The sequence below is a fragment of the Sceloporus undulatus genome, chromosome 3, assembly GCF_019175285.1.
Source record: "Sceloporus undulatus isolate JIND9_A2432 ecotype Alabama chromosome 3, SceUnd_v1.1, whole genome shotgun sequence".
Classification (NCBI taxonomy): domain Eukaryota; kingdom Metazoa; phylum Chordata; class Lepidosauria; order Squamata; family Phrynosomatidae; genus Sceloporus; species Sceloporus undulatus.
In genome coordinates this window covers 53,231,436-53,258,834 of record NC_056524.1, presented here as the reverse complement: position 1 = coordinate 53,258,834, position 27,399 = coordinate 53,231,436, and the positions used below count along the sequence as shown (strand labels likewise).

The following is a 27,399-nucleotide window of genomic DNA, read 5'->3' as shown; positions in this document are numbered from 1 at the left end:
TTCGTAAGCCGAATTGCCATGGCCTAATGGGGAAAAGCCGCGTTTCGTGCGAAAAAGCGCCGAAAAGCACCAAAAATTTTCTTCGTAATCCGAAAAACTTCGTAACCCGGAACAATGATTCCATGGGATTTTTTCGTATCCCGAAAATTTCGTAACCTGGGCTATTTCGTTATCCCGAATTGGTACCACTGTCTATGTAATAAAGTTACTAATTTAAGATGGGTGTGGCTCAAAAACAAGTAACATCTCCTTGAACACTCTCACTTCAGCAGGAAAGAAGGCTCCTTGCTACCAATCATGTGGACATGGTACCCTAAATGGGCAGAATTTAAAAAGAAAGTACTTAGCAGTACAGTGGAAGTCACAGCACACACACAAACAAAAACTAGCACACAAACATCAAATCCATCCATTTATATTGGTAACAAACATGGATGTAAAAAAAAAAAATCAAATTTATCATCTATGATCAAGTACCAGCAAACAAGAATATATTTAATCTAAAGCTTTGCTTACATAGTTAAAAACAGTAGCAAATGAAGTACCCATTTGCTAGTAAGTACTGAAGTAATGATGAGTGACCTTGAAAGCCAGGAAAGAAACAAAACTAGCAATGGAATATTATTCAGATTAGTGATGAGTGGAGAGATAGAGGTGTTTGGATAATAACTGTATCTAATCCTAGCTTGTCTTGTTGGATTTTAATCGCCTTAAAAACCTATTCCTGTATAACAGAATGCATGTGGTCACCGTATGCCATTATCATAATGGCCAGTAAGCAAATTCTCAGGTAATGGACCTTTAAACTTCAATTTATCACTTCTTTCTCACATGATTTTCACAACACAAACTATTCCAAACCTTTTTCCTTCCTTTTTTTTTCTCAGAGAGAGTCAATTAGTTTTGTTGTACACCTATCTGATCACATGACAGTTTTATATTTATGTAGAGTTTCTAACTTTTGGGGCACATATGATGGGGCGGCTGTAAGCCACCCTTCCTGCCTCAGGTTGATCTGCAGCAACCACACACTGTGGCACGACCCTCTCCCTAAAAGAAGCTGCTCTGAGCAGGCTCCTGGAAGGGGCATCACAGGTGCGCTTGGTGTACTATGATGATCCTCCTTCTGGCCCGATGCACCTTCCAGAGATCCAAAAGGGAGAGCTCTGCTCATTGCAATGAGGCCCCCTACATGTTGCATACCACTTCCATTAGCAACATCCTTAAGCTCCTCCTACAGATCAGGGGATTCTCTTGCTGCCATGCGGGGCGGGGTGGGGGGGTAGAAATCAACTAGAAACTGGAGACCTCCTTTGCATTACCAGAAGTGTCCCCAAATGCTGCAAGGAAATCTTTAGACCTGCTCTATAGGCTAATCATGGAACTTCATCTCACAGACCTGAGAGGGAAAAAATCGGGAGCCTAATGTAATCTATAACACAGATAATTTTTTTAAAAAAATTGTAACAAATTAATTTGTGTAACACATGGTTATTTCTGTGGGAGGTTTAGACTTTAAGGGATCCAAGCAACCAGAGAACTGGATCCTGCTTATTTACCACGTGCTACTGTTTTGCTGGTACACTTTTGCCTCAACATTACCTCCAGGAAGTATGTTTGCAGCTGTCCTCTGGATTGGCCATCACTTTCATTCAGTGAACTGGGTTGCTAGGGATAAAAGAAGAAGTGTGACCCACATTCTTGGGTTTTAGTAACTAATACTGTAGTGCAGTCACCATGCCATAGCTTGTAGCTATTTCAGAACATATTAGTCACTCAACTTCTAGGCTTTTTTCATGCTTTCACATGCATTTTTCAAGATCTTTTTTAACTGTTGTTGTTTTTCATCAGCTTCTGGGACATGTTTATATTGCATATGAAATGGCAATAAGATAGCCTGTGACGACAGCCAAAATAAAGCTGCTTCAGTCACAGTGGAGGTATGGTATTTGAATGATGCATGCGTCCTAAGAGTCCAGAAGTCGCACCAAAGCCACGCTCCAGCCCTAAGGACTGGAGCGTGGCTTTGGTGCGGCTTCTGGACTCTTAGGATGCATGCATCATTGAAACACCATACCTCCACTGTGACTCGAAGCAGCTTTATTTTGGCTGTCTGTAACAGGCCACTGTCATGTTGATAATATGTTATGATTAATAAGACACACAGTTATTATCATAAGCTATTAGCGATATTCACTGTTAGTTTAGTGAAGGGAAAAATGGGGAAAGGGTTTCTAGAATTATTGTGCTTTCCTGTGATTCAGCTTCCTGCCAAACCAAGACAAACTATTGTTGGCAACGTTTTTCCTGTATGTAGAAAGTAGATATTTGCCTTTTTATGGGAAATAAAATGTAGCAATAGAATAAATACTAAACATTCTTCAAGAAATGGTATAATTAAATAGTACAAAATGTTTGCCAAAAACATTCCATTTCATCACTAGGAAGGGGAAAAAACTAGGCTAGAAAAATATTTGGGATTTTAAAGATGAAAAGATTGCTTACATTAAAAAATAAAATCATACAATATATTGAAACAAACATAGTAGGTTAATTTAAGGTCCTATGAGGGGATGAGAATACCCTCACCCTCTAAAATCCCTAAAAATGAGGGAGTCCGTCCATCACTTACTAAAACAGAAATATAAAATTAAGTATGCAATGTCCCATTCATTTTAATAGGGATGTGCATTTTTTTGCCATTAAAATGAATGTCACAAACATATATCTCTAGGTACTCTGGAATCCCATGAACCCATTCAAATTGATTGGGTTGGGATAGCCACCATGGTATAGTGGCTGGGAGACAAGAGTTCAAGGCATACAGCACCAGATCAACTTGAATGTACATAAAAACAGCCCCAGAATCCCATGAAGTGACCAAGTCTATATGGGACTGTAGGAATCTGTCTACAGGTTCACTGTTTGGTTTCTGCTGCACTGTAATGTATGCAATACAAGCCACACACATTATCACCATGGGCCTATCAACGTTAGAATGGTTATACTCAACCACACAATGTTAATATGTTTGAAACAGTTTTTTGAACTCATATAACCATTTCTTTAATTACATTGCTAATAAACAAAAAAAAATAGCTTTGAAATCAGTAATTTCAAAGCTCAGTCTGAGTGTTCTGGTGGGGACCTTTTGATGTAGACAATCTTCTAGTTCTAACAGTAAAATAAGATTAAATAAAATGTGTCTGCATAGATCATTCACACATCCCCTTTGGATTGTAGCCAGAAAAGATATCAAGTATAATGTTTAGTGAGCTGAGACTTGTCTGAGTAAAAGAATACAAGGGTACTGGGATATGATTACAAATATAAATATGATATCACAGAAATAATGTAAGGAAAATAATTCTACTGGCATTCTTTCATTTAAAAAATTTGTCATGAAGAAAAACCAGTTTGGTTTAGACACTGCTAAATATGTTTACAGAAAGTAAGGATGTCTAAGTACAAAGGGGAAAAATGCCCATCTACTGAACTATAGATGATTGTCAAATTGGTCTTTATGCCTCTAGCAGATTCCCTAAATCACCAGAGCAAAGGTTAGGAAATGCATGCTGATACGTAAAAGAAACATGGTAAGCATGCAAGTTAATGAAAACTCAAAATGAAATATGGAATGAACTACCACGACAACAAAAATGCACACTAAAATAGTTTCATGCTTAGTTATTTCATAGATCTGTTGTATGCAATTCAGTAATATATGATTTAAAAAGTGTCCAGAAATTTAGAATCATTATCACCATTACTCTCTCTGAGTCACAGCACATTCACTGAAGAGCTTTAGTTTATTCTTAGATTTTCATGCAAATATCAATTGCAATAAATTGGGAGCCAGGGTAGATAAAATGCAGAGATTTAATAAAACTGTCCACAAAAATTGCAGAAGTGAGGTAGAAAAAAATATACTTACCAGAAGAGAATTAGGTTTATTGTTATGGTAGTAATTTTGAGTGAAGAAATCTGTGTTATGGTCCAGTCTATTATGCCCTCCATATTTTGAAGCATCAGAATCCAGTACAATTTTATACTTAAGGCAACAGTTAAGGACTTTTATACCAAATGAAGTATAATGTGAAATCACTAAACAAATGGAATTGAAGATGGTAACAAGGGGGGAAAAAACTCATCATGTAATTCAAAATGTAACAATTCCAACTGCATTTTACCATATTTTAGCAAAGTATATTAATACTATTTTACAAACTACATAAGAGAGGACAGTGTAAACTGTGAACTGTGTATGTAAAAATCCCTTAAGTGTTAAAGATATGAGATACATTTGTCCATTTCAATGTTTGTTGCAAGAAAAGCTATACCCCCGATCCATGCCCTATAATTCAATGGAAACTGTTTCAGTGTAGGTATGTACAAGTTGAACTACCAGCAAACGATCCACTGCCCTGCCAGTATATATGTACAAAGCAGAATTACAAAACACAGTGACTGTAAGACTATACAGTGCACCCTCAATATACGCAGCTTTCAGCATACCTAAACAATGACTTCACCTGGATTCAAACAACAGAAACAAAAATCTTCAGCAGAACATCAAAAGGCATTTTTTGGGTTCTTCCACACACATGGATTTGTGGAAGGTACTCAAGTTTAAAACATTAACCTTGCTCTAAGGCAGGTTCTTCTTCTGTGGTAATGTTTTCTCTTATAACACTATAGCAGGACCAGGGAAAGTATAGCTTGGAGGCTTAGAGTGACCCCCCCACACCTCCTTTTTGTGGTCCCTCAATCTGTCCTGGAAAAAAATACATTTAAAACAATCACATCTAAAATAATGATGAGGTCAGCCTCATAATTGCCAGCACGAAGCACTGCAGGGACAAGAGGAGAGGGAAGGGCTGCTTTTGATGACTCCTCCTTTATCTACCCACACTTCAGTAGCTTACTTGCAACCCCTGAAGCAAAGAAAGCAAAATGGCAGCAGAGATCAGAAGAAATTTCCCTATAAGCACCTATAAGCTTCAAGGGGACTGTCATATTTAATGCCACACATGACCACAGCCAAGATGACTGCCACTGCCACTTCATGTTCCCTGCTTCCACAGCTACTCCTTTTGCCTTGTGGCAGCATAAAGCAGTGTAAAAAAGACAAGGAACACTGCAGTTCTTCACAGGCACAATGAGAGGAATGGCCAGCAGGGATTAGTGCTGCTCTAGTTTTCTTGTTCCCTGAAGCAGGAAAGGAAGAACAGTGGTTGCCATTCCACCCCCATGCCTACAAAGCCACACAGAATCACCTTTTCCTCCTTCATTCTATTGCTACTTCAACAACACATACTTATTGTGATCTTGGGATCTGTAGTCCAATAGCATCTGGAGGAAGGTATCATTCCCACCCCTGCTCTAAAGGTTAATCTATTTTTAGTTTCAGGGTACATCAGCACTGCAGAAATAATCTGGTTTTGGACTGCTTTAACTGCCCTGATTCAATGCTATGGAATTCTGGGAATTGTAGTTTTGTGAAGCATTTAGCCTTCTCTGCCAGAGAGCTCTGGGTCCACAACAAACTAAAATTCCCAGAATGACATAGCACTAAGCCATGACACTTAATGTGATGTCAAACTAGATCATTTCTGCAGTGTGGTTGTATCCCAGGTTAAAGCAGACTTGTTGAAATAGACAGGAGTTGTTAGAAGCATAAACTTAAGCGTCATTGACTTCAATGGGTCAGCTCTACTTAGAACTAAAACTGGATTTAGCCACTGGTATCACATTTCTGCCTGTCGATATGCATGCACAATTGTATAGGAAAACAAACTGTTTTCATTGCTTTGTGAAGTTGATAAGTGGTAACAATCTTACACTGTACTATACTTTTTTTGAAATCAAATAACACTATCATCTTCAGATAGTTCTCGAAAGCCTAGTGCTGTAGCATTGACAACATTTAATGTAACTTTTTTTTCAGCCTAGAAATCAACAAAATGATGGCAATTTAAAGTTGACTGAGGGTCTGACCTGGCCTTCAAAAAGTTTTAGTAACATAATGAAACAGTGAGAGAGAGAAAAAACTTCTATCTTAAACAGAACTATAACATGTTGTGAACAATGTTCCAGAACCTTTATTCTCAGCTATGGAAAATACTTTTTGATAGAACCTCCACTAATAGGATTAGAGCAAAATGAAGCCATGCTTGTTCTTTTGATGACTCAAAGTGCTCTAAGGCTCCAGTGTTTGTTCAGCCTTTTGATCAAGTCTGAGGATTGTGATGCTAACAGAATTGCTATCATTTATATCTTTTGACACTAGTCTTTCAGCTGAACTAGGTTTTTCTGAAAAGTTGCAATTGGTTTTATTTATGCATCAAACTGTCAGTGAGAAATTTTCAATATAGTCTAAAATACAACAAACATTTGTATGTTTAACAAAGCATAAATGCATATCCTAGTCTTAGAGAATTCCAAGTGATTTGTCAGAAGAATTATGCTTGCCTCACATTTCTTCATTTCTTTGGTTTTAAGTGATGCCAAATTGCATATTATAAATTTTAGGTTTCTGAACCAAGTTAACAGGGGTTTTTCTTCCCATCATTTTTGTTGCTGGTGCTTTGTGATAAAAATCCCTGCTTCCAAGCAGTTTATTATAAATAAGAAAGACATTTAAAGAAAGTTACAAATCGTGCTGAACTGTGTCATTTCAGACTCTAGGATTTCTGCTAACATAATTTCTATCTTATTTTTCAGCCAGACCTGGGTGTGAATTGATTTGCATCATAGCAATATAACTAAGAAAAAAAGAACTATCTAAATTAATATGGATTCATTTTTCCATTACATAAGTAATATATTTTCTGAATGAGAACATATATTAATCAGTTGTCATTACAATTAAAGATAGAATTCAATTTAAACTTTTGACTACCTTGGAACTTTATATAAGATATCTGGACCCCCCCCCCCCCAAAAAAAAATTCACATGCCATCACTTTTTTTGGCTTTTTATTCTACATGATTGTAATATCGTGGAGGTGAGAAACTCCTGTGATCTAGTTTGTTGTAATGGCTAAAGTGTAGGGGGCAGGAAGGGAGCCAAAAAGGAGTTGTGGTTTGTTTGTTTTTTGATCTAGAATTTTTGGATGAAGTTCCAAGAGCGTAAAAAGATTACATTTAAAGTTTTTTGTGGGTTTTTTGGGGCTATGTGGCCATGTTCTAGAAGACTTTCTTCCTGATGTTCGCTAGCATCTGTGGCTGGTATCAGAGATGCCAGCCATAGATGCTGGGGAAATGTCAGGAAGAAAGTCTTCTAGAATATGGCCACATAGCCCGAATGCCCCCCCCCCCCCAAAAAAAACCTATGGATGCTGGCCATGAAAGCCTTCGACTTCACAATTCAATTTAACCTTGGAACTTGATCCAAAATACATGGACCAAAAATACCCCATAATCCTGATTTTTTTTTAACATAACTGTAATAACATTGAAGTGAAAAGACATACAAGCCATTGTAGTGAAGAGGTATGAGTGCTGGACTATGACTCCAAGACCAGGGTTTGAATCCTTGATTGGCCATGAAAAACCATTGGGTGACCATGGACAAGTCACGCTGGAGTTTATCACATTAGCGAGATCCCACAGGAAAACAGGAGTTAAACAAGATTTAAAATACATTTGAGTTTAAACAAAACTTGTGAATTTGGGGAATTTATCACATTAGGGGACTGCCCAAGTGAAATAACGCAAAGTTAATCTGAACACAAAGCAGAGAAAAATGGCAGCTTTTTTACTTTTGGGTTGATCCCAAAGTAAAAAGCTATAGGTTATCTCTGGTTTGCGTTTGGGTTAACTTTGTGTTATTTTATGTTAACTGCAACGCAGTGTGATAAACTTTGGGCATTTCTGGGTTTTCTTTGCTTTAAATCTTGTTTAACTCCCAATAGACTCCACTCTCTCAGCCTCAGAAAACCCACCTGAAAAAAATATTCACAAGAAAATCATGCAATTGTTATATTCATAAGTCAGAAATGATTTGAAGACACATAACAACAAGAAAGGCCCCCCCAGTGTCCTGCCATTACCATCCTGCACTGGCCTTCCTCATTGTAAAAACATCTGTAACCAGACCTGCTGTATTCAAGTCTTTTTAATTGTCTGTCTGTCTGTCTAGTATGCAATCTTTCTCCCAGTGTGGGACCCAAGGTGGCTTACAAAAAGATAGAACTTTAAGAAAATGACAGATTGTGCTGAAATAGAGTAGCTGCTCTTTAACTTGTTGTAAACCACCTTGAGTCCTGCACTGCAAAGAAAGATGGGGTATTGAACAAACAAACAAATGGATATAACCATGTATACAAACATGTTTTTGGCTGGAAGGTAGGGTGAAAAATATACACATGCATGATTACAGAAGTCTCCACCTTTTCACTACTTTTCAGCAGGGGAAAAAAAGTGTACCACAATAGTTATGTGCTAAAATAGCACCTTTTTTTATCCAGCCTCTAACCGACATAGCAACTGTTTACATAACAATTACCAGAACTGAACATTTTGTTGTTTGATACCATTTCATAAGATTTGTATATGGATTTTAGCTGGGCCTCTCAAACCACAAAAAATGTCTCTCAACTTTAGTTTTTCAGCAATTGTTATATTCATGCTTGGATGCTCTAGTAAACACAAAAATGTTTAGATAATGTATTTGTCTTTCACAGCCTAGGGATCAAGATCTGCTCTTTGTACCCCTTTTAACTTTAGTTTTTACCTTGTTAACTTATTATTTCCCCTTTATCATGGCTAGATGAATATATGTCTATACAAAATCCTTTTCAGTATGTGCCAAAAGAGGCTTTTGTCTATAAAAGCTGGTATCATAGCAAGCCAGTTACTCTCTGAAGTGCCACTGGACTCTTTGACTTTGAAAGAGGCAGACTGCAATCTAAGCTATACAAGACTGTAGTACGTGATACAGAACTCCATACGGGTCAATGCTTCTCCAGGATTTTCTCTTTGATTAGGCATAAAGAACATTCCTTTATACCAAAGTGAACAGAAATACAACTATTGCAGTGTCCACTGTATATATCAGTCTTTGAGAGCATTTGGGAGCTGTTGTATATATTTTCTACAAAATTTAGCATTAACAAGGTTAAATTTAAACAATAGTTTTTAAATGCTAGCTCTATTGCCTTTAATCTAATAGCACTCCCCAAAAGGCTTTGAATGCTGCACAGTCCACAAATGGGGCATTCAGATATTTAAAGAAATGCCTAAATGGCCCCTTGTTTTATTGTCACACATCTCACAGAGAGCTATAAAGAACAACTCCAGTTGTTTTCTCTGGTGCCTTTTTAAACTCAGCACTAGGAAATGAATCTACAATGTCACTGTAGTTTATGAATGTAGGGGTAATGTCTCCCACTGGCATTTCTTGTTTAGCTTCTATGATCTACAGTATATGTTACTTTTAATAATTTATCTTTGTTGCTGAAAGCTCTGGCATCTTTAGTGGCTGCTTTACATTTATTTACCGCACTTATTGCTTTAGTAGTTTTTAGGAGAAGAGGAAATGGAACGTCCTGAATCGAAAAGGTAAAAATAATTTTAACAATGGTCTTGTATGCAAAATAAAAATATCTCCCTCCTGCATCCCACTATACATTACTTGGTAAGAAAAAATATTCATGGATTTTTTTAATGAATTTATAACTTCCGGGACTGAAAAGGGGAAAAAAACTGGCAATTATTTTTTATACAATCAAAGAGACAAAAATGAATCTGAAATATGTCTACAGGGCCAATTTCTATAATATTCGAAAGTATCTAAAATGGGTGGGCGATGAAGCTGCCTGCTGACATCCAAGGACTGATTTTGCAATCTCCCCAGAACACCCTCATTTTCACACAATAAAAGTAAATTGCCTCTCCTGGAAGGCTCCAGCAGTGGCGACTAACTTCTTTAAATAAGAACCTTTCACTTTATCCAATTGTAGCACTATGATTCTACTTTAACTGCCATGGTTCCATCCTATGGCATTCTGGGATTTGCAGCTAAGGGAGGGACATTTAGAATTCTCAGCCAGAAAGCCTAGTGTCTCACCAAACTACAAACCCCAGGATTCCACAAGATGTCATGGCACTTAATGTGGAATCATCATATTATAATTGTGGCATGTGAAAGGGTCCTGTTTTTGTCACGCTGCTAACAAGGCTTGAATGAGATTTCAGTATCTACATCCAGGCACTTAAGAGACCAGTATGGAATGAAGAAGCGGAACCGGACAGCTCCAAGGTAAAGAGATTTATTTACAAGTGCTAAGTATAAGCTATATACAGAGGCAGGAACTGTATAAACAAAACAGAGTTCCTCTCTGACTCTCAATAGCCTTTACACAACAACTCACCAGCTCCACTATGTAACCCACTACTGTAACCCGCAAGTAACACACAGCCTTATATATTCTTGGCTGATGTAACCACTCCAGCACATGACATAAAACATTTTCTCATCGCACAGTCATATACACATCTGTGTATTGCAGAATCCACATCGTAGTGTCTGGCGGCAAGGATATTTATCTACATGTCCTGGACTTGTCAGACAAACTACACACACATAATGACTTCGCTGTTCTATAGAAGTTAATTTCCCACAGCCAACATGGCTGACAGTTTTTTTGGGTGTTTGTGTATGCTGCTTAACATGGAAAACCCCTCATTTTTTTTTTTTAAAAAAAAACAGGCTTCCAGTTTTGTTTAATTTTCTTTTTTTCTTTTTTGAGTTGTCCATGTGCCCCCCACCCCCAGACATAACATTGGCCTCCCCCATTTTTTTTTAAAGTATTAGTGGAACTGTGCAAATTCTCAGATTATATATCTCCCTGGAAAAGCATGTTTCACGACAGTACCATCTTATGCCAAAAATAGATGGCAGAGATATGGAAATGCTTAAGATGATGGAGCAGCCACATAATGAATAGACTATAATAGTCATGTCTACCATACTGAGTTATTTAAGAAAATCTGAGTTTGGGGATGCAATGTGAGATTTGGCTTAGTGTAACAATGTATGAATGCAGGGCAGGAGGTCCTGCATGGCAGAGGGTTGGACTGGATGGCCCTTGTGGTCTCTTCCAACTCTATGATTCTATGAATAATTCAAAATTGAAATAATGATTTTCTTAATATATTCCCAGGTCGTTGTCTATTTTCCTTCAAAACTCCTCCAGTAGAATAAATGTGTGTGAGAGAAAATAAGCAAATGGCAATAGTACACACATGTACACAATTATCTAGAAAACTGGAGGTGGCTTAACATATATGGGATATATCAGCTGCTATAGTCATACATATACTACTATGTTATGATAGCTTGAAAACATGCTTTAGCAATTAGAACAAATAGGCTGGGAATTTCCTTAATGATTAAAGTAACTAAACCAATCTCAACTGTTCCAGTTGTTTAAAGTATATTTCTTATTTCCCATGACAGTTGCTATGTTTTCTGGGACTGAAGTTAAAGGTGAAAACACATGGAAAGCTGATGGAAGCAGATTCAAGAATTAGAATTATTACCTGACAGCAGGTACATTCATAAACCAAATGTAATGATTATCACTGATGCCTCTCAAAAATTGTCTTTCTCCAAATCAAAAGGAAGTCCTAGTGATGAATTGCCACTAATTACAGTTAATTAGAAGGAATTCGGTGTGATTAGTTGCAGTTGGTCACCTGAATTATTTTTCAGTATTTATTTGGGATATTATATATTATATATATTTCCAGTTACCCATTGTTCATTTATATTTTAAACATATTTATTTACTGTAATACATGCATGTAACAGATATGTACACATGTGGACAAATTGTATAAAGTCTGCACCCAATATTTAGCATTTCTGAAACCATTTCATTCATATTCATTCTGATACTTCAGACTTTAGCAAGTTCCTTTTACAAATGTCTCCTCATTAAAATTTGAAATGAGAGCTAAGTACTTTCATTACATGTCTAATGCAATTATTTTAATCTCTTGCTCTAGCTCAAGTGTGGCAGTAGATACTAATGGTAATCTACCTGAAAGCAAAGCCAAATGTTTTACCCTTACCTTTTGTTACCTCCTAAGGAACAGATCCAATGAACTCTTGAATAGAGTGAGCTTAAAACAGGAATCCTAATATTATCTACACTATTACTTACTTAATTACAATGTTTTTATGATGTTTTTAAACAAATTCTTAAAGTGAAGCATTCATTTTTAATCTTATAGAGGCTTAATGACACATGAAGCATCATTAGGTAAATTTAGACCAGATAGGAAGAGCAAAATTAGTATTTTATAATCAACTTCTCTCACAGCAGAAATGGTAATTGTTATTTATGAAGATTATGATATGGCATAATTAAGACCTTTTGTTTAGAGAAGGCTGATGAAAATTTATGCCTAACTGATGAAAAATGCTGTGAGCCAGTATTTATTGAAGAGTCATGGAAGAATTATTAGTTTCCATACCTTCTGGTTTCATTTATGTAGACATTCATCAGAGTCATTAAAAAAAAAAAGAAAGAAACCAGTCTTGTCTATCACAGATAAAAGAGTCTTCTAGGAAACTATTTTAATGGCATGCTAAAACTACTGCAGTCTTTTCATACAAGCTGCTCCGAATATTGTGAATCCTTGGTCCAAGGATGCATTCCATTAACTTTGATACAGATTAAGGCCACCATTTGCTATCTAGTGCAAAATGTAGGAAGTAAATTTTGTCTTAGTGACAATTAAATGGCTTCAGACTATATTTTGGGAATATCCTGAATGATGTTTTCCTTCACAGTGAGGTCATGATACAGGATGTATGAAATTATTTGTGAAAAGACTATAAAGAAAAGTATTTATGCCTGAATGCATGCAAAATTTAACACCCTACAGGCACACAAGAAAAATGTAAGTCATATTTTCTGGCCTATAAGTACAATGAATGTTGAGCCAGTACATTATCAAACCCTGTGCTGTAATACCATACACATGTATCAGCATTGTAGTGCTCTACATGTGGCTGTGCAAGTTGTAAAAGAGGGTGGAATGAAAATGTATAGCTGCTGCAATTTTTCCTTTGTTCAGTTTTTTGTTCATTCTTGTCTGGAACCTTATTTTAGGTAGATATGGCTGTAGCTGACTAAGAAAACAGATATAATGGGGACTTCTGATTTATTGTATTTATAAATCACTTTCACATGGGATTTCTATTGGTTTCATGATACTACAACAGGCAGACTTCTTTCTTTTCAGCATGGTTTCTGTAGCATGTGCTTTCAGAACATAGCTAACTTATAGAGAATGCATGTGGCCTCACATTTGGAAGTGTATACTAATTGGAATTGATTGTGATTGATAGACTGTGATCCATGGATTGTGGTCAAGTAGGGCAAACTCAACTGTCAGCTGTGACGATCTGCACAGGAGCTATCAGTAGATATCTTTCATAAGCCTGAATATATTGGAGGTTATCAGATTCATTTGTCTATTTGCCAACTGTTAATCTTAACTTTCAAATGTACAAAGTAAAGATACATCTGTCTTGACCATTAAATCCAAAGAATAATACAATATTACAACAATGGTAACTGCAATACTACTATACTAATCACAATCTCACAGCTAATCAAGGCTGATCAATTTATGTTACATTAAGATAGGAAAAGTCTTAAGCTGCCTACCTAACAAAAAGGTCCTAGAACATTTTAATGCATTAACTAATACAGGTTGAGCCTCCCTCTCTGTAATTTCAAAATCTGAAATATTCTGAAAACCTAAACCTTTTCCATATGTGGCTGAGATAGTGACACCTTTGCTTTGTTTCATGAACAAAATTATTTTTAAAAATGTATAAAACTACCTTCAGGCTGTGTAGAAGGTATATATGGACCATAAATTAATTTCATGTTTAGACCTGGGTCCCATGACCAAGAAATCTCATTATGTATGTATATGCAAATACAGGTATTCCAAAATAAATAAATAAATATAAAAATTCTATAAACCACTTCTGGTCTCAAGCATTTTAGGTAAAGGCTATTCAAGTGTAATGGAATTCACTGTATATTTTTGTCAAAAGTAAATACAAAGTTGCACTTACCAAGAGTCACTGTGTATAATGCATCTTCTGAAAAAAGCAACAAATATAAGGTTTTGCAAAAATAAAAAATAAAATAAAAATAAAAAACCCACCCCAAAATTAAACAAAATATACCAGAGGAAACCACTGAAACCTTGCAACTCCCAGGAGACTCCAGTGTGTGTGCAATCGCATTTGTGGAACTGAGGCAAAGCCATATCGGTAAAGTATATGATATGGCACAGAAAAAGCCACATTGCTAGAAATTTGAATTTCATTCTAAAACAACCTTTTAAGTATGTATGTATGTATGTATAAATAAATAAATAAAGCACTTTCCAACAGCAGGGAGAAATATTCCCATTTACTGAAATTAACCTTAACAGATAAAGCACCTTGATGGAACTTGGCATTTGGCTGATCCTAAATTAAATTCTTTGTCTTCATTTCATATAAAGCTTGAATTCTAATATCCAGGGACAGTTACATAACTGCACTTCAAAGCAGTGAGCAAACTAAGCAGCTACAAAGAAACATCTTTGCCTTGGGCAATCACACTCCAGTGACTCATTCAAGTGACCTTATTTGCTCATTAGAAGCTCTAGGTGCAGGTTGCAAATGTCAGGGAGCTTTAATTTACATCTTTAAAAAGCACAGCTACCTGAATGTTAATGCTAATCCTTCCTAGATCTCAGGCCACATCTAGCATTATTTACTTCACTGTCCTGTCCACATGCTGTCCCATCCTAGTAAGAATTTGCATTAATATATATTTTACCTAGCTATTTGATGCTCTGTGTAGTATGCAAAAGTAGAAGGCTTGTATGAGAACTAACCATTTCTTGCAGAATCTTTATACAACTTTAAAAAGAAAATCAACATATGTTTCTGGCCTGAATGAACAATTACAATGACATTATCACACACACTGAAGGTCAAAAACAAGTTTTAAATAACATAGCCTGGAGGCAAGGGCAATAGGATTCCCCCCTCCTCCTTAAATTGTGAATTCTTGTTTCAGTAGATAAAAGGAAAGCATGGTGCTTGCTGAAATTCTTCTTTGTACACCAGAACTGAGCATTACATTATTACCAAGGGCAGCATTTTATAACACGTATTATAAGAAGCCTGCTAGTCTCTGCCCCTTCTGGCTTACCTGGGATTCCTGCTGTTGTTCTCAGGGAAGCAAATAATGAAAAGTGTGTATCAGAAGGCAATGTAGTGAGAAGAGCTCCATCTAGCCAGAAGGAACACAGGCTACAGAAAGGATTCTAGACTTCCTGATTACAAATAGCCTTTTTGATTTGGAAGGGAGGGCTTCACAAATTCATAAATTTTGCACAAATGATCTGTTTTAAAATGGCTGGAGCCTTTACATATCTACATCACCTACCTAGAAGGTGAGTGATTAATAATAAAAATATATATCATTTTCCAATACTCGATAGTAGTCTAATTAAACAGGCTGTGTCATTACTTAGTGTGGAAACTCCTTGAAAGATTCTTTACTCTAAGTGCACATGAGTCTTAATGCAGTTATGGAATTCCTTATCGAATGACATATAGTTTAGTATGCGCCATCAAGCAAAGATTTCCATAACTAGATGAAGATAAAGATTTAATAAACATACAAGTTGACATTCATAGACTACACCGTAGAGTTCTTCAAGAAGTGCCCACCCCCTTTATTAAGTGCGCCCTATTATCATGACATAGGATTCTGGTTTCTCATGATATAGGACTTGAAGGTATGCAATTAATCTCTTTTACCAACACCTAGGTGGGGTACAAACCTCCAAAAAGAGGTGCCTTCCTGGCACTTCTCTTTGCTCCACAGGAGTGCCACAGCAACCAAATTGTGCAGTGTTGCTGCAGAGCAAAAAAGGAGTGCCCAGAAGCAGCTCCTTTTGCAGCATCGCTGTGATGCCACAAAGTGCGAGAGACATCATGATAATGTCGCAGCTATGCTGCTCCGTCTGGAAGCAGCACAACTGTGACGTCACCATTACGTGCCTGGTCTGGTGGGCGCGCCGCAGCTGTGGCGCCCTTGTCACATGCAAGGGTTGCCGGGCATGTGGGCACTCCGCCCACCAGGCAAACCTTGCATGTGGTGAGGATGCCTCAAAGGTCCGTCTGTTCCAGGCCCTAGTGAAAGAATCTTTCTTAAATTGCTTTATAATCCCAAAGCCTTCCTGATGGTAATATTACCATAGCTGCTGGTAATAAGGTTTTTCAGCAATAAAATGAAAAACAACAACAACCCCACAACAATCTGATGCTCTTCAATGGTTATGCCAATTGTCTGTGGGACAATGGAAACCATTTCTGTGCTGATCAGGTAAAAGCAGAGATTCTATCTCCAGTCACAGTCTTTCTATCCATGCTTTCTGGATTGCCTGTATTCCCACCTAGATGATGGAAGGCAGATTGTATTAAACAGTCTCATGGCATGATTCGAGCTTCTGATGGATCTTGTAAGTAGGGGGGGGGGGGGGAGTGATATAGTGGAAAACTGATATTCCACTAATTTAATTTAGAGTTCTGGGACATCACAAAGGTTAATTCAGAAGGTCAAGCAAATCTGAGCACTGAGAAACATTTAACTCCTCTGGCAAGTGATAGCAGAGGCCTCCTTTTTGAACCTGTGTATCCTATAGTACAGAATATATGAAGCACTAAACATTTTCTAGTGCCAATGATATTGATAAAAAAACAATCTGTCATATTGTTCAGGGTAAGCCACTGTTATGCAAGTAAGCTAGAAAATCTTATGCCACCCAAAAGTTACTCAGGGTCATTAGAGAAGTAAAGAAACCAGAACAGGCATTTTTAATTATTTTGGTTTTTCTAAGCCAGGACCCATATTCTATCATTTTTTAAGCTCTTCAATATGCATTTTTACTTATCAGTGTTCAAAACTTGCTACTATCATCAGACAAAGAAGGCTACCGTAAAAATATTAATTTTCATGGATGAGATTTTCAAAGCCTGAGTTAGAAAGAAATAGCAGCCATTCAAAATGCTGGAGTTTGTGAGATACAAAAGAAATATGCCCTATCATAACTTCCATTAGCTGACTCCATAGTAATAGCTGGTTAATGAAGGAGTGTGTGTTTTTTGGAGAAATTCACAAAGAAAATCACAAATTTGCTGAGTATTTTTATGGTGGTGTTTAAAATGTTAGAAACATAAGACCATGTTCAGTTTAAAAAGATGCTTATTTCTGTTAATGTGAAGAACTATGGCAAAATCAGCAATAAAACATAAACTACACATTCTCACAAGTATATCCTCTTTCTTTGCATCTCAGTCAGTAAAATGCATTAGTTTCTCTATTTGAAGATCTATTTTTTACTCCTTTTGGTTAAAATAGACATTGTGCATTTTCTGTAAGCAATTGTTTGTCTTGAGTATGCCTGATGTATTTTCACTCCATTAAATCCTAATCTGACTTCCAGTGAAGTTAAAATAAATGCAGAGAACACATATGAATCAGTGGTAAATACTACCACTCTTCCACAAATTTTCCAGTAACATTTGCTTGAATAAGGATTTGCTTTGGATAAACTTGTGTTGTGATGTGACATCACTGCTTCAGACAAACTATCAGTGGAATAAGTTTATTGAGACTTTTCAGTTGTAAGATAAATCAAGAACAGGGAAATTGGAGCTATCAAAACTTATAGTCAAGTCATAGTCGAAATTGTACATTAAGTAGCATCTGTTAGGATTCAAGATGAAAGGTAATTTCATAAATAGTGAAAATGGGAGATTTCATGTTTTCTAAAATACAGATTATTTATTTATTTATATTTCATTTTTATGCTACCTTTCTCCTAAAAAGGGACCCAAAGCGGCTTACAAAATAAAAAGTTGATTCTCCCTTATGGAATTTTGAAATATTTCCTACCAAAAAAGGTCCTAGAACAGCAGTTCCCAACCTTTGTTGGGCCGCGACCCCCCCATTGGGGACAAAAGTCCCGCCCGCGGCCTCCCTGATTGGTTGGGAGGCCGGGAAGGGGTGGGACTTTTGGCTGCCTACAAGCCCCAGCGGTCTTTGCGGTCAGAAGTCCTGCCCCTTCCCGGCCCCCCAATCAATTAGGGAGGCCGCAGAGGGAAAAGGGGTGGGACGTCCGGTTGCAAAGCTCACTGGGGCATGCAGTCCCATCCCCTTCTCCCCACGGTTGCTTGGCAGCCCCGGGGAAAAGAGGAGGAGGTGGCCCCCCGTCCCTTCGCCCTCGCGGGTGCTTGCAACTGCAGGAAGGAAGGGAGAGGAGGAGGGACCCCCCGTCCCTTCCTCCCCATGGGTGGCTGCACCCGCGGGAAGGAAGGGAGAGGAGGACGGACCCCCCCGCCCCTTCATCCCCATGGGTGGCTGCACCCGCGGGAAGGAAGGGAGAGGCGGAGGGGACCCCCCGCCCCACCCCCTCATGGGTGGCTGCACCCGCGGGAGGAAGGGAGGCACCCCCCACCCTTTATCCCCTTGGGTGGCTGCAACCGCACAGGAAGGAAGGGAGAGGAGGAGGGACCCCTGCCCCTTCCCCCTCACGTGGCTGCACCGGGGGTGGAAAGGGAGAGGCGGAGGGACCCCCCACCTTCCCCTCGCAGGTGGCTGCACCTGCGGGAGGGGGGAGAAGGAGGCGACCCCCCCTTCCCCCTCGTGGGTGGCTGCCACCCGCGGAAGGGAGAGGAGGGAACCCCCGCTCCTTCCTCCTTGTGCGTGCCCATGCCAGTGTGGGCACGCACAGGGAGAAAGGGAAAGGAGGGAGCCCTGCCCCTTCCCCCTTTCCCCGCCGATGCCTGCTCTTGCGCCGGCACCCACGGGGAGAAAGGGAAGGAGGAGGCGGGGGGGGGATTCCCAACCTGGCGACACAGGTTGGGAACCACTGTCCTAGAACATTTCAATGCATTAACTAATACTGGTTGAGCTTTTCTCTCTGGAATTCCAAAATCTGAAAAAAAAAAAAAAAAACCCAAAACAAAACTGTTTTCACAGGTGGTTTAGATAGTGACACTTTTGCCTTCTAATATCTGAATGTACACAAACTTTGTTCCATGAACAAAAGTATTAAAAAATATTGTATAAAACTACCTTCAGGGGGTATGTGTATATGAAACATAAATGAATTTTCAGTTTAGACTTGGATCTCATCTCCAAGATATCTCATTATAGGCAAATACAGCTATTCCATAATAATAACAATAGTAATACCAAAATCTAAAACACTTCTGCTCTCAAGCATTTCAGATAAGGGAGACTTATCTGAATAATGCCAATTATATTTTTTATAATGCTAATAATGTTTTTTTTTAATTTTTTAAATCCATATAAAAAAACAAAATAGGCTTAAAACTTACTCTTACCAGCTAATACTTCTTCCCACTGCCAACACATGGAAGTGATGTCATGGAATGTTCATCAACACCTTTGTGACATGGGAAAAAACCAATGTAGTTGTAGATTACAAATCTGACTAACTACAAAAATTAAGAACCACACTAGCAGAAAGAAAAAGAACAGTTTTCAGATATTTGGGTGACAGTATCTAGAAGGCAAAGGAATGAAAAAGCAGAAAATGTAACAGAACATAAAACACAGTCCTTCTGGATTAGAACGAAAGCTTAGTGTAGCAGAGGGACAAAAGCAAGTAAACCAAAAGCATCATGAAAGGATTAATGGAAAGTACAGTCATGAACCACTATACATCTGGTAAAAGAGAACTTTTAAGCATGGTAGGAAAACCATTTGCATATAGAAGAATGCAGGCAAGGAAACTCTGGGGGCTACTGAAGGCTCAGAAGCCATCCATATAGATAGGTAAAACAAAACAAAATAATGTTAGCAGGTGCATATATTACTGCATACTGTTATTTCAGAAACTGCATTTATTAAACTGAACACATTTATTACACAGGGATGGGTGGGTGGGGTCAGAGAATATTGTGGATTGGGTGTTATAGAACAGCTGCTGTTACCTTTTGGAAACTCAGTTGATACTAACAGGAGGAGAAATGAGACTGTTGCTCAAACAAAATATTGTGTTGGTTTTTATCTTGTTCACATAATATAAATGCCAAAATCCATTAAATACCAGAAAGTATTATTTTAAAATAAAATTGCAAAACTGTCTTTATAGTGAGGAGTGAACTACAATAAAATTATTTTAAAATGTGATAAATGAAATTAAAATGTAATTATTTCACAGCTTAAAAATGCTAACAGTTGAAAGCTATGGTCACCGTCATAAAGAAAGTTTTCATGGCTCTGGGGCCACACTGCCACTGGCCTACAGGCTTATTCTTATTTTCTGGACTAGTGGAGGGTTGGTAGGAAACTAACAGGCAAACTGAGCAGGTAACAGGTGCTTACAATTTCATCTTTTAAATTATGGGTTCTTGCTATGTCTGAAACTCCCTAATGATATGTAGAAACAATAAAGAAAAGGATATTTTCCTGGTTTTTCAGCACCCACTCTGTAATCTGTATAACTTTTAGATGGATGGAAATTGAATATAAACAGGAGATTTGCCCTCTCAAATGCAATAACTTTATCTGATTCATGCTTCTCACTGATGTAAGCCTGAAAAGAATAAAAAAAGAGGATTAAATTATATACTTCTTACATGCAACTGAAATTAAACAGCATGGAAAATAGGAGAGCATGTTTACTCCCATAGTGAATTCTACAAGGACATGGAGGTGAGGGGGATGATGAGGGAAAAATTAAAATATAATCCACACTTTGTTAGTCGCTTCCCCCTCTATGAATTCAGGTTGTAAAACTATAGTTTCAGTTTTTAAAGAGCTGGAGTATGCTATAAAAGAAGACAGATGTAACAGATAACAAATCAGTTATACGTTTCACATCACCAATGGAGATTTGAGACTGTGTGCACTTGAAGAAACTGCTAGGACAGCTAAGGAGAAAATTCTGTCAAAGTTTCTGTCATTGTCTTCACAGTTTTTCTTTCCAAGTGAACAAACTTCCTAGCTGCTTTGGCCAAATGCTGGATTGATGAAGATTTAGGAAAGCACAGCATTGTACTTCTGATGTGCTTCTCAAAGTAGTGTATCTAAGATGCTGCTTGTGTCGCTTTTGAATTCTTAAATTGCTTATCAATTGCAAGTTACTTTCACTCTGGAAAAGAAAACTGGAAACATATTGCCCGGAGATGTACTCCCCTCACATAAAAAGGAAGATAACGGTTACCCCCCTAATGCAGTGCATAAAAGCTGTACGAAATATTTGCAACATGTTCCTGAACAAAATATATTGTGCTGGTAAAAAAAAATCCACCTCCTCCAACAAAAAAATATGTTCCATGCATAAATGCCTGATGAATATTTTAGAGGATAATTTTTTTTTCTGGAACAATACAGCATCACAGATGGCTAACTTTAAATTCGAAGTATTGAGATGTACATCTAAATTGGATTCCATGTTTTGTTTTGTTTTGTTAAATCATGTTTTGTTTTGTTTATGTAAAGGAGAACAATTAAGAGAAGCAGGAATTGTGTGGATCCCCGAATACCTCAAACTGATTGTGCCTTCTAAAGAAATTCTGCTCTTTTGATGAGACATCTGATAAGCATGAGAAGCATTGGGCTACACAGTATGAAAGTCAGGATTCTGTCCTCAGGAGTCTAGTTCGAATGCTATTTCCCCCCACACATGAGAAACCCTGAGCTCACTGGTTACTGAATACTGTATATAATTGTGTACAAGTCAACCTCATGCAGAAGTTGAGGGAAGATTTTAGGGCCAAAATCATGGATTTTGATATGACCTGTGGATAAGTCAAGGGTAAAACTTAGAGTCATGTAACAAAAGATATAAAGGACAAAACAAAAGGAAACACCACTTTCCTTCCTTCTTCTCCCTCTCTGGACTTTTCCTGACCACCTAGCACCACATCTCTGGTGCTGGAGGTGAAGGTTTTAACATCCAATTGAGAAGAGAAGGCAGTGGAGGGAAATAGGATGTTTGGTGGGCATAGAAGCTTTTAACATCAGATTGGGAATGGAGAGAAGTGGAGTTAAATGGGGTGTTTGGTGGGTAGAGAGATATGAAGGAAGAAGAGGATGGAGAGAGAAGGTTTAAATATCTGATTGAGAAGGGAGCCACCCCCCCCTTCCACATTTTCCCTGCCTTGGCCACTCTTTCAGAAATCACTGCCAAGGCACACCCAGCAGTACTTCTTTCAGGACCTTTCTAAACAGTATTACTGTGCTGACCTGTATATAAGTCGACACAGGATTTTGGGACATACATTTTTCAATTTATAGTTGAGTATATATGGTAGCAATGGACTGAGAACTGTGTCCCTCCCCATATTTTCTGGACTGTTACTTTTACAGTGCTCCTGATTGGCTATGCTGGCTATGATGTATTGCTTTACATCACAAGTTCTCAGCATAGTATACAAATAAAATAAATTTAACTTTTAAAATGTGTAATTATTTAAATAATTTTAACAGATTCAAAGCATATTAGACCATTAAACAAGTTAACATAGTTTTAGAAGGTTACAACAATTTAAAATCATGTGAGTGCATAGTTTTTGGAACCAATCAATTATTCCTCAAACACTTAATATAAAAGAGCCATATATGTACTGTACTCTTTCTCTGGAGAATAAACAGTATCCTTGGAAATGGATTAGGTGTAATCTACTTCGAAAAACAAATAGCACCCTGATTATCATAAATAAAAATATGCATTAAAATATCCAAAACAAAAAGCAATTTAAAGGAATAAGAATATTATTATTAACCTTTATTTATGAAGCGCTGTAAATTTACACAGCACTGTACATACAATCTTTTAGTTAGATGATTCCCTGCCCTCGGGCTTACAATCTAAAAAGACATGACACAGAAGGAGAAGGGAGTAGTGGAGGGAAAGGGTAAGAGGTCCAGCAGTTCCTCTCTACCTCCAAGGCCTGGACCAAGGCAGATGGACTGGAGGGAGGGCGAGGATTCATAATGGATGGTTAATCATTTTCCAGGGAAAATACATACTCTCACGTAGGATAATACATATACAGTACATAGCAATACAGGAAATGGTTCAATAAACAGGCACCACAAGAACATCAAATAGTAAGCGACAATTATGCAATGCCTGGGAAGGCTTCTCTGAACAGGATGGTTTTCAACTCCGTTTTGAAGCTGGTTAAAGAAGTGATGGCTCTTGCTCGTGGGGGAAGAAGGTTCCAGGAGTGAGGGGCAGCGAGTGAAAAGGGGCGAATCCGGGATGGGGCAGAGGAAATCCTGGGCTGAGACAGCAAACCTTGACTACCAGAACGGAGGGCCCTAGTGGAAAGGTGAGGAGAAAGAAGGTCTGATAAGTAGGGAGGGGCCAGTCCATGGAGGGCTTTAAACGTGGACAGCAGGAGCTTATACTGAATGCGGAAAGGGAGGGGGAGCCAGTGAAGGGATGCCAACACAGGAGAGATGTGGTCAGAGCGGTGGGTGGAAGTGATAATGCGTGCAGCTGAATGCTGAACAGAGATTAAAGGACGGAGGTGAGAAAGAGGAAGCCCAGCCAGAAGGACATTACAGTAATCAAGTCGTGAGATCACTAGGGTATGGACCAGGATCTTGGCAGTAGAGGCGGAGAGATATGGTCGGATTTTGGCAATATTGTACAAAAAGAATCTACAAGCCTTGGCTGTGGTCTGGATCTGAGGGATACACGACAGAGAAGAGTCAAAAATAAAACCAAGACTGCGGGCTTGCTGGACTGGTTGAATAGAAATGTTGTCCACAGAGACAGAAAAGGAGTGTTGAAGGGTGGGCTTAGGAGGAAAGACAAGAAGCTCCGTCTTGGACATGTTGAGCTTCAAACGCCGATGGCGCATCCACTGCGAGACAGCTGTGAGGCAAGACGAAACTTGCTGTTCAAGCCTTGGAGAAAGGTCAGGGGCGGAAAGATACAGCTGGGTGTCATCGGCATACAGATGGTAGGAAAAGCCAAAAGAGCTGATGAGTTTTCCTAAGGACAGTGTGTAGAGAGAAAACAGAAGGGGACCTAGAACAGAGCCCTGGGGAACTCCAACAGATAAGGGAACAGGAGATGAAGTCTGACCACCTGCAACGACTGCAAAAGATCTGCCAGACAAGTAAGATCTAAACCAGTCGAGAACAGAGTCTGAGAACCCAAGGTCAGAAAGTATATCCACTAGAAGACAGTGATCAACGGTGTCAAAGGTTGCAGACAGATCAAGAAGGATGAGAACAGAGTAAAGGCCATTAGCCTTGGCATGTAAAAGGTCATTCGAGATCTTGGTGACAGCTGTCTCTGTAGAATGCCTTGGGCGGAAGCCAGACTGAAAGGGATCGAGGATGGAATTGGCTTCAAGAAACTCAAGACAGCGCGAATAGACAACCCGTTCCAAAACCTTAGAAAGAAAGGGAAGAAGAGAAATCGGACGATAGCTAGACAAGGAGGAGGAATCAAGAGAAGGTTTTTTCAGAATTGGGGAAATGAGAGCATGTTTGAAGTCCGAGGGGAAGGAGCCTGTAGAGAGAGAGAGATTGAAGATATGGAGAAGCGAGGGCAGAAAGGAGGGAGCTAGAGATTAGAAGACGAGTAGGAATTGGATCAAAATAATTAAAACATTTTAAAGGTACTGAATTAAATTGAGACAGCTTTATTAGTTAATAGTTCTAAAGATGTCAAATGGACAGGGAAAAATTATTTAAGGGTAAACAGAATACTGTCTCAGAATTTTATCAACAAAACAGACACTGCTGGCTTGTTTTGAAAATGCAATAATAGGATAAAACAGTACATGATAAATAGCTGTTTTAAAAATATTTTTATGCATTTGAAATTTGGAATGCACTCAATACTGTTGACCAACACAGAACACTTATGTTGTATATACTTTACCGGAGGAGCTGAAAGCCAGCCAAATTTTTCTTCCAGTTTGTTCATATCTCTGTCAAATTCATTGAGGAATCTATAGCGAAGAAGTTGGTCATCAGCTAAATGGAACTGCCTTCTAGCATAATGGTAACTTTCATTATTTCCTTTTCGGGGGAAATCTAACCATTCTGGATGCCCAAACTCATTACCTAATTTGAAAACAAAACAAAACAGAAGATATGCAGTAGTTCTCTCTAAGAAACCATTTAAGTGCTTATTTAACACACACACACACAAATAAATTTAAGCATTGCAGACTTGAAAATGTGTCAATATTGAAATTGAAGGTAATAATCATAATTTCATGTTATAACTTCAACCCAGTTGGCACGACATACTGTCTTCTCATAAATCCCATGTGGAGGTTTTTCAAAGAATCATGAAAAAGCAGAAACAAATTTTTAACATTTCTAGATTAAATTGTCTCAAAAATATTTGCTGTACAATGATGTCAAATCAGGTTCCATGTATACAGCATATACATACAAGTTGTGTTCTACCATGACAACCATGAATATCAGGGATGGACAACTTCTATGTTTTCAGGGGAATCCTGCTGCTTTGTCATGGTTGCAGAAACACTTTCACAGACGAAGGAAGGTCAAAGACACCAGACACTTGATGGATGGAGAATAGATGTCTTCCTTCAAGTTAAATGTTCAGGATCCAACGAACTATGACATCGGTCCTAGGATTTCTTGACATTCCCTTTCTCATCAAACAGCAGCAAGCTATGCTGTACGATAATCTGCTTTTGAATTCGTGACAACGGTTTCCATTGAAGATGCCAGCCACAGATGCTGGCAAAACATCAGGAATAAACTCTTTTAGAACATGGCCACATAGCCCGAAAAAATAACAAAAATCTATGGTTTCCATTTTCATTGAAAGAGGGTAAAAGACAAGAACTTCACTGAAGAGGCATACAGCCCCAGGTACTAAACATTGCCAGCTGAAACAAAGCAAAAGGTTGGCACTGGCCACAGGTATGGAAGAGGAAAGACAATATGACAGCCTTTGGCATATCGTTTCATGTTTCTATGATGAATATGAAAATATTCAAAATACATTTCAAAAGCATGATTTGAGAAAATGTTTTTAAAATACTAACATATTAAGCACTACATAATAGCAGCAGAAAATTTCAACCATTAATAACAGTAAATTCTTCTGGCTATTCTGATAAAGTAAACATAGAACTACAGGTGAGTAGACTCAATCAAGCAGCCATGGTTCTGAGATCGCAAGATCTAAACAGGATTGTTGATAACAAGGTGTCATGGAGTCTCCCATTTATAAGTTTTCCATATGTTGAAGTCAACTTGATTGCAACAACCACCACCACAACCACTATCAAATTCTATCCTATCTATACATTTGCCCAAATCAGGCATAGAGCTAAAACTATGGTTTCATTGGCTCCCAGTCCAACTCTGAGCTGAATTATCAATAGTCTGTATCTGTACTGTATTTGCGAAGCTGGGGAGAGATTGGGGGATTTGTGAAATTTCACACATCCTCAATCTCTTTCTAGCCTCATTGTGTCTCATTGTGTATATGCAAATACAATTATTTCAAAATCTGGAAAAAACATAAATAAGGAATACTTCTGGTCCCAAGCATTTCAGATAAGGCATACTTAACCTGTAATATTGGTAGTGAATTGTTATATTCAAAACTCTATACCACTAATCAAAATGTCTCTCTAGATGTATTTTTCTAGGGTGCAACATGCTTTGCAGAAGCTGAACTTTTAGAGCAGGATGATTCAGTCAAAAACATCTTTATACTTGATTATTTAATTAAATCCTTTGCAAAAGAGTCTTGCTTGTTCCTTAGTTTTAAAAAATAATAAGTATTTATCTATGGAATAATAACACTGAATATGTGGGAAATGTCACAATTCAGAATTCAAATAATTTAACATTGTTCTTTGTTATTATACCCATACAGGCCTTAAAATATTTAAACATGAACAATATGCACATATGAAACTACTGCTGATCTGAGAGAACAGTTCATCTAGAAATGCCATCAGCAAGCCTACTGAGCCCGGGGATCCACGAGATACTTAATTATACTACAAAGAGAACTGGATAGGTGTCAAAATTGACAAGCAACAAAGCTATCAGGGAGCTTCACAACTTGGTGTAAAATACTGTGCAAAACAACCCTGTCAAGATATTTTTGCAAACTCCCCCAGACTAGCTGGCTCTGAAAAGAGCCATTAAAAATTGTCATTAAAAAAAAAACAGAAAAAAAAACTTTTGAACATCCCAAGTGACAGATGTCAAGCTTCCTGAATATATTAATATTCATGAAACCACAGACATTCAGAATTACAAACCGGGATAATTTATATCCTTATTCTTATGCTAT

The 27,399-nt window shown here is 38.1% G+C and overlaps 1 protein-coding gene across 4 annotated transcripts in view; it reads right to left on the bottom strand.

Annotated features, from left to right (window-relative positions):
• GBE1 (1,4-alpha-glucan branching enzyme 1) overlaps positions 1–27,399 on the bottom strand; it is a 293,313-nt gene that overhangs the window by 15,283 nt on the left and 250,631 nt on the right. For 2 of the 4 annotated variants that reach the window (XR_006103177.1, XM_042461049.1), the window contains exons 13-16: positions 24,985–25,169; positions 20,537–20,667; positions 3,935–4,052; positions 1,603–1,668 (exon numbers count right to left, since the gene is read on the bottom strand). Coding sequence is in view for 2 of the 4 variants with exons in the window: in XM_042461049.1 (XP_042316983.1) it covers positions 1,603–1,668; positions 3,935–4,052; positions 20,537–20,667; positions 24,985–25,169 (500 nt within the window). In the remaining 2 variants the exon portion in view is untranslated. The remainder of the gene's footprint in view (positions 1–1,602; positions 1,669–3,934; positions 4,053–20,536; positions 20,668–24,984; positions 25,170–27,399) is intronic. The other 2 variants (XR_006103178.1, XM_042461051.1) reach the window with 1 other exon arrangement.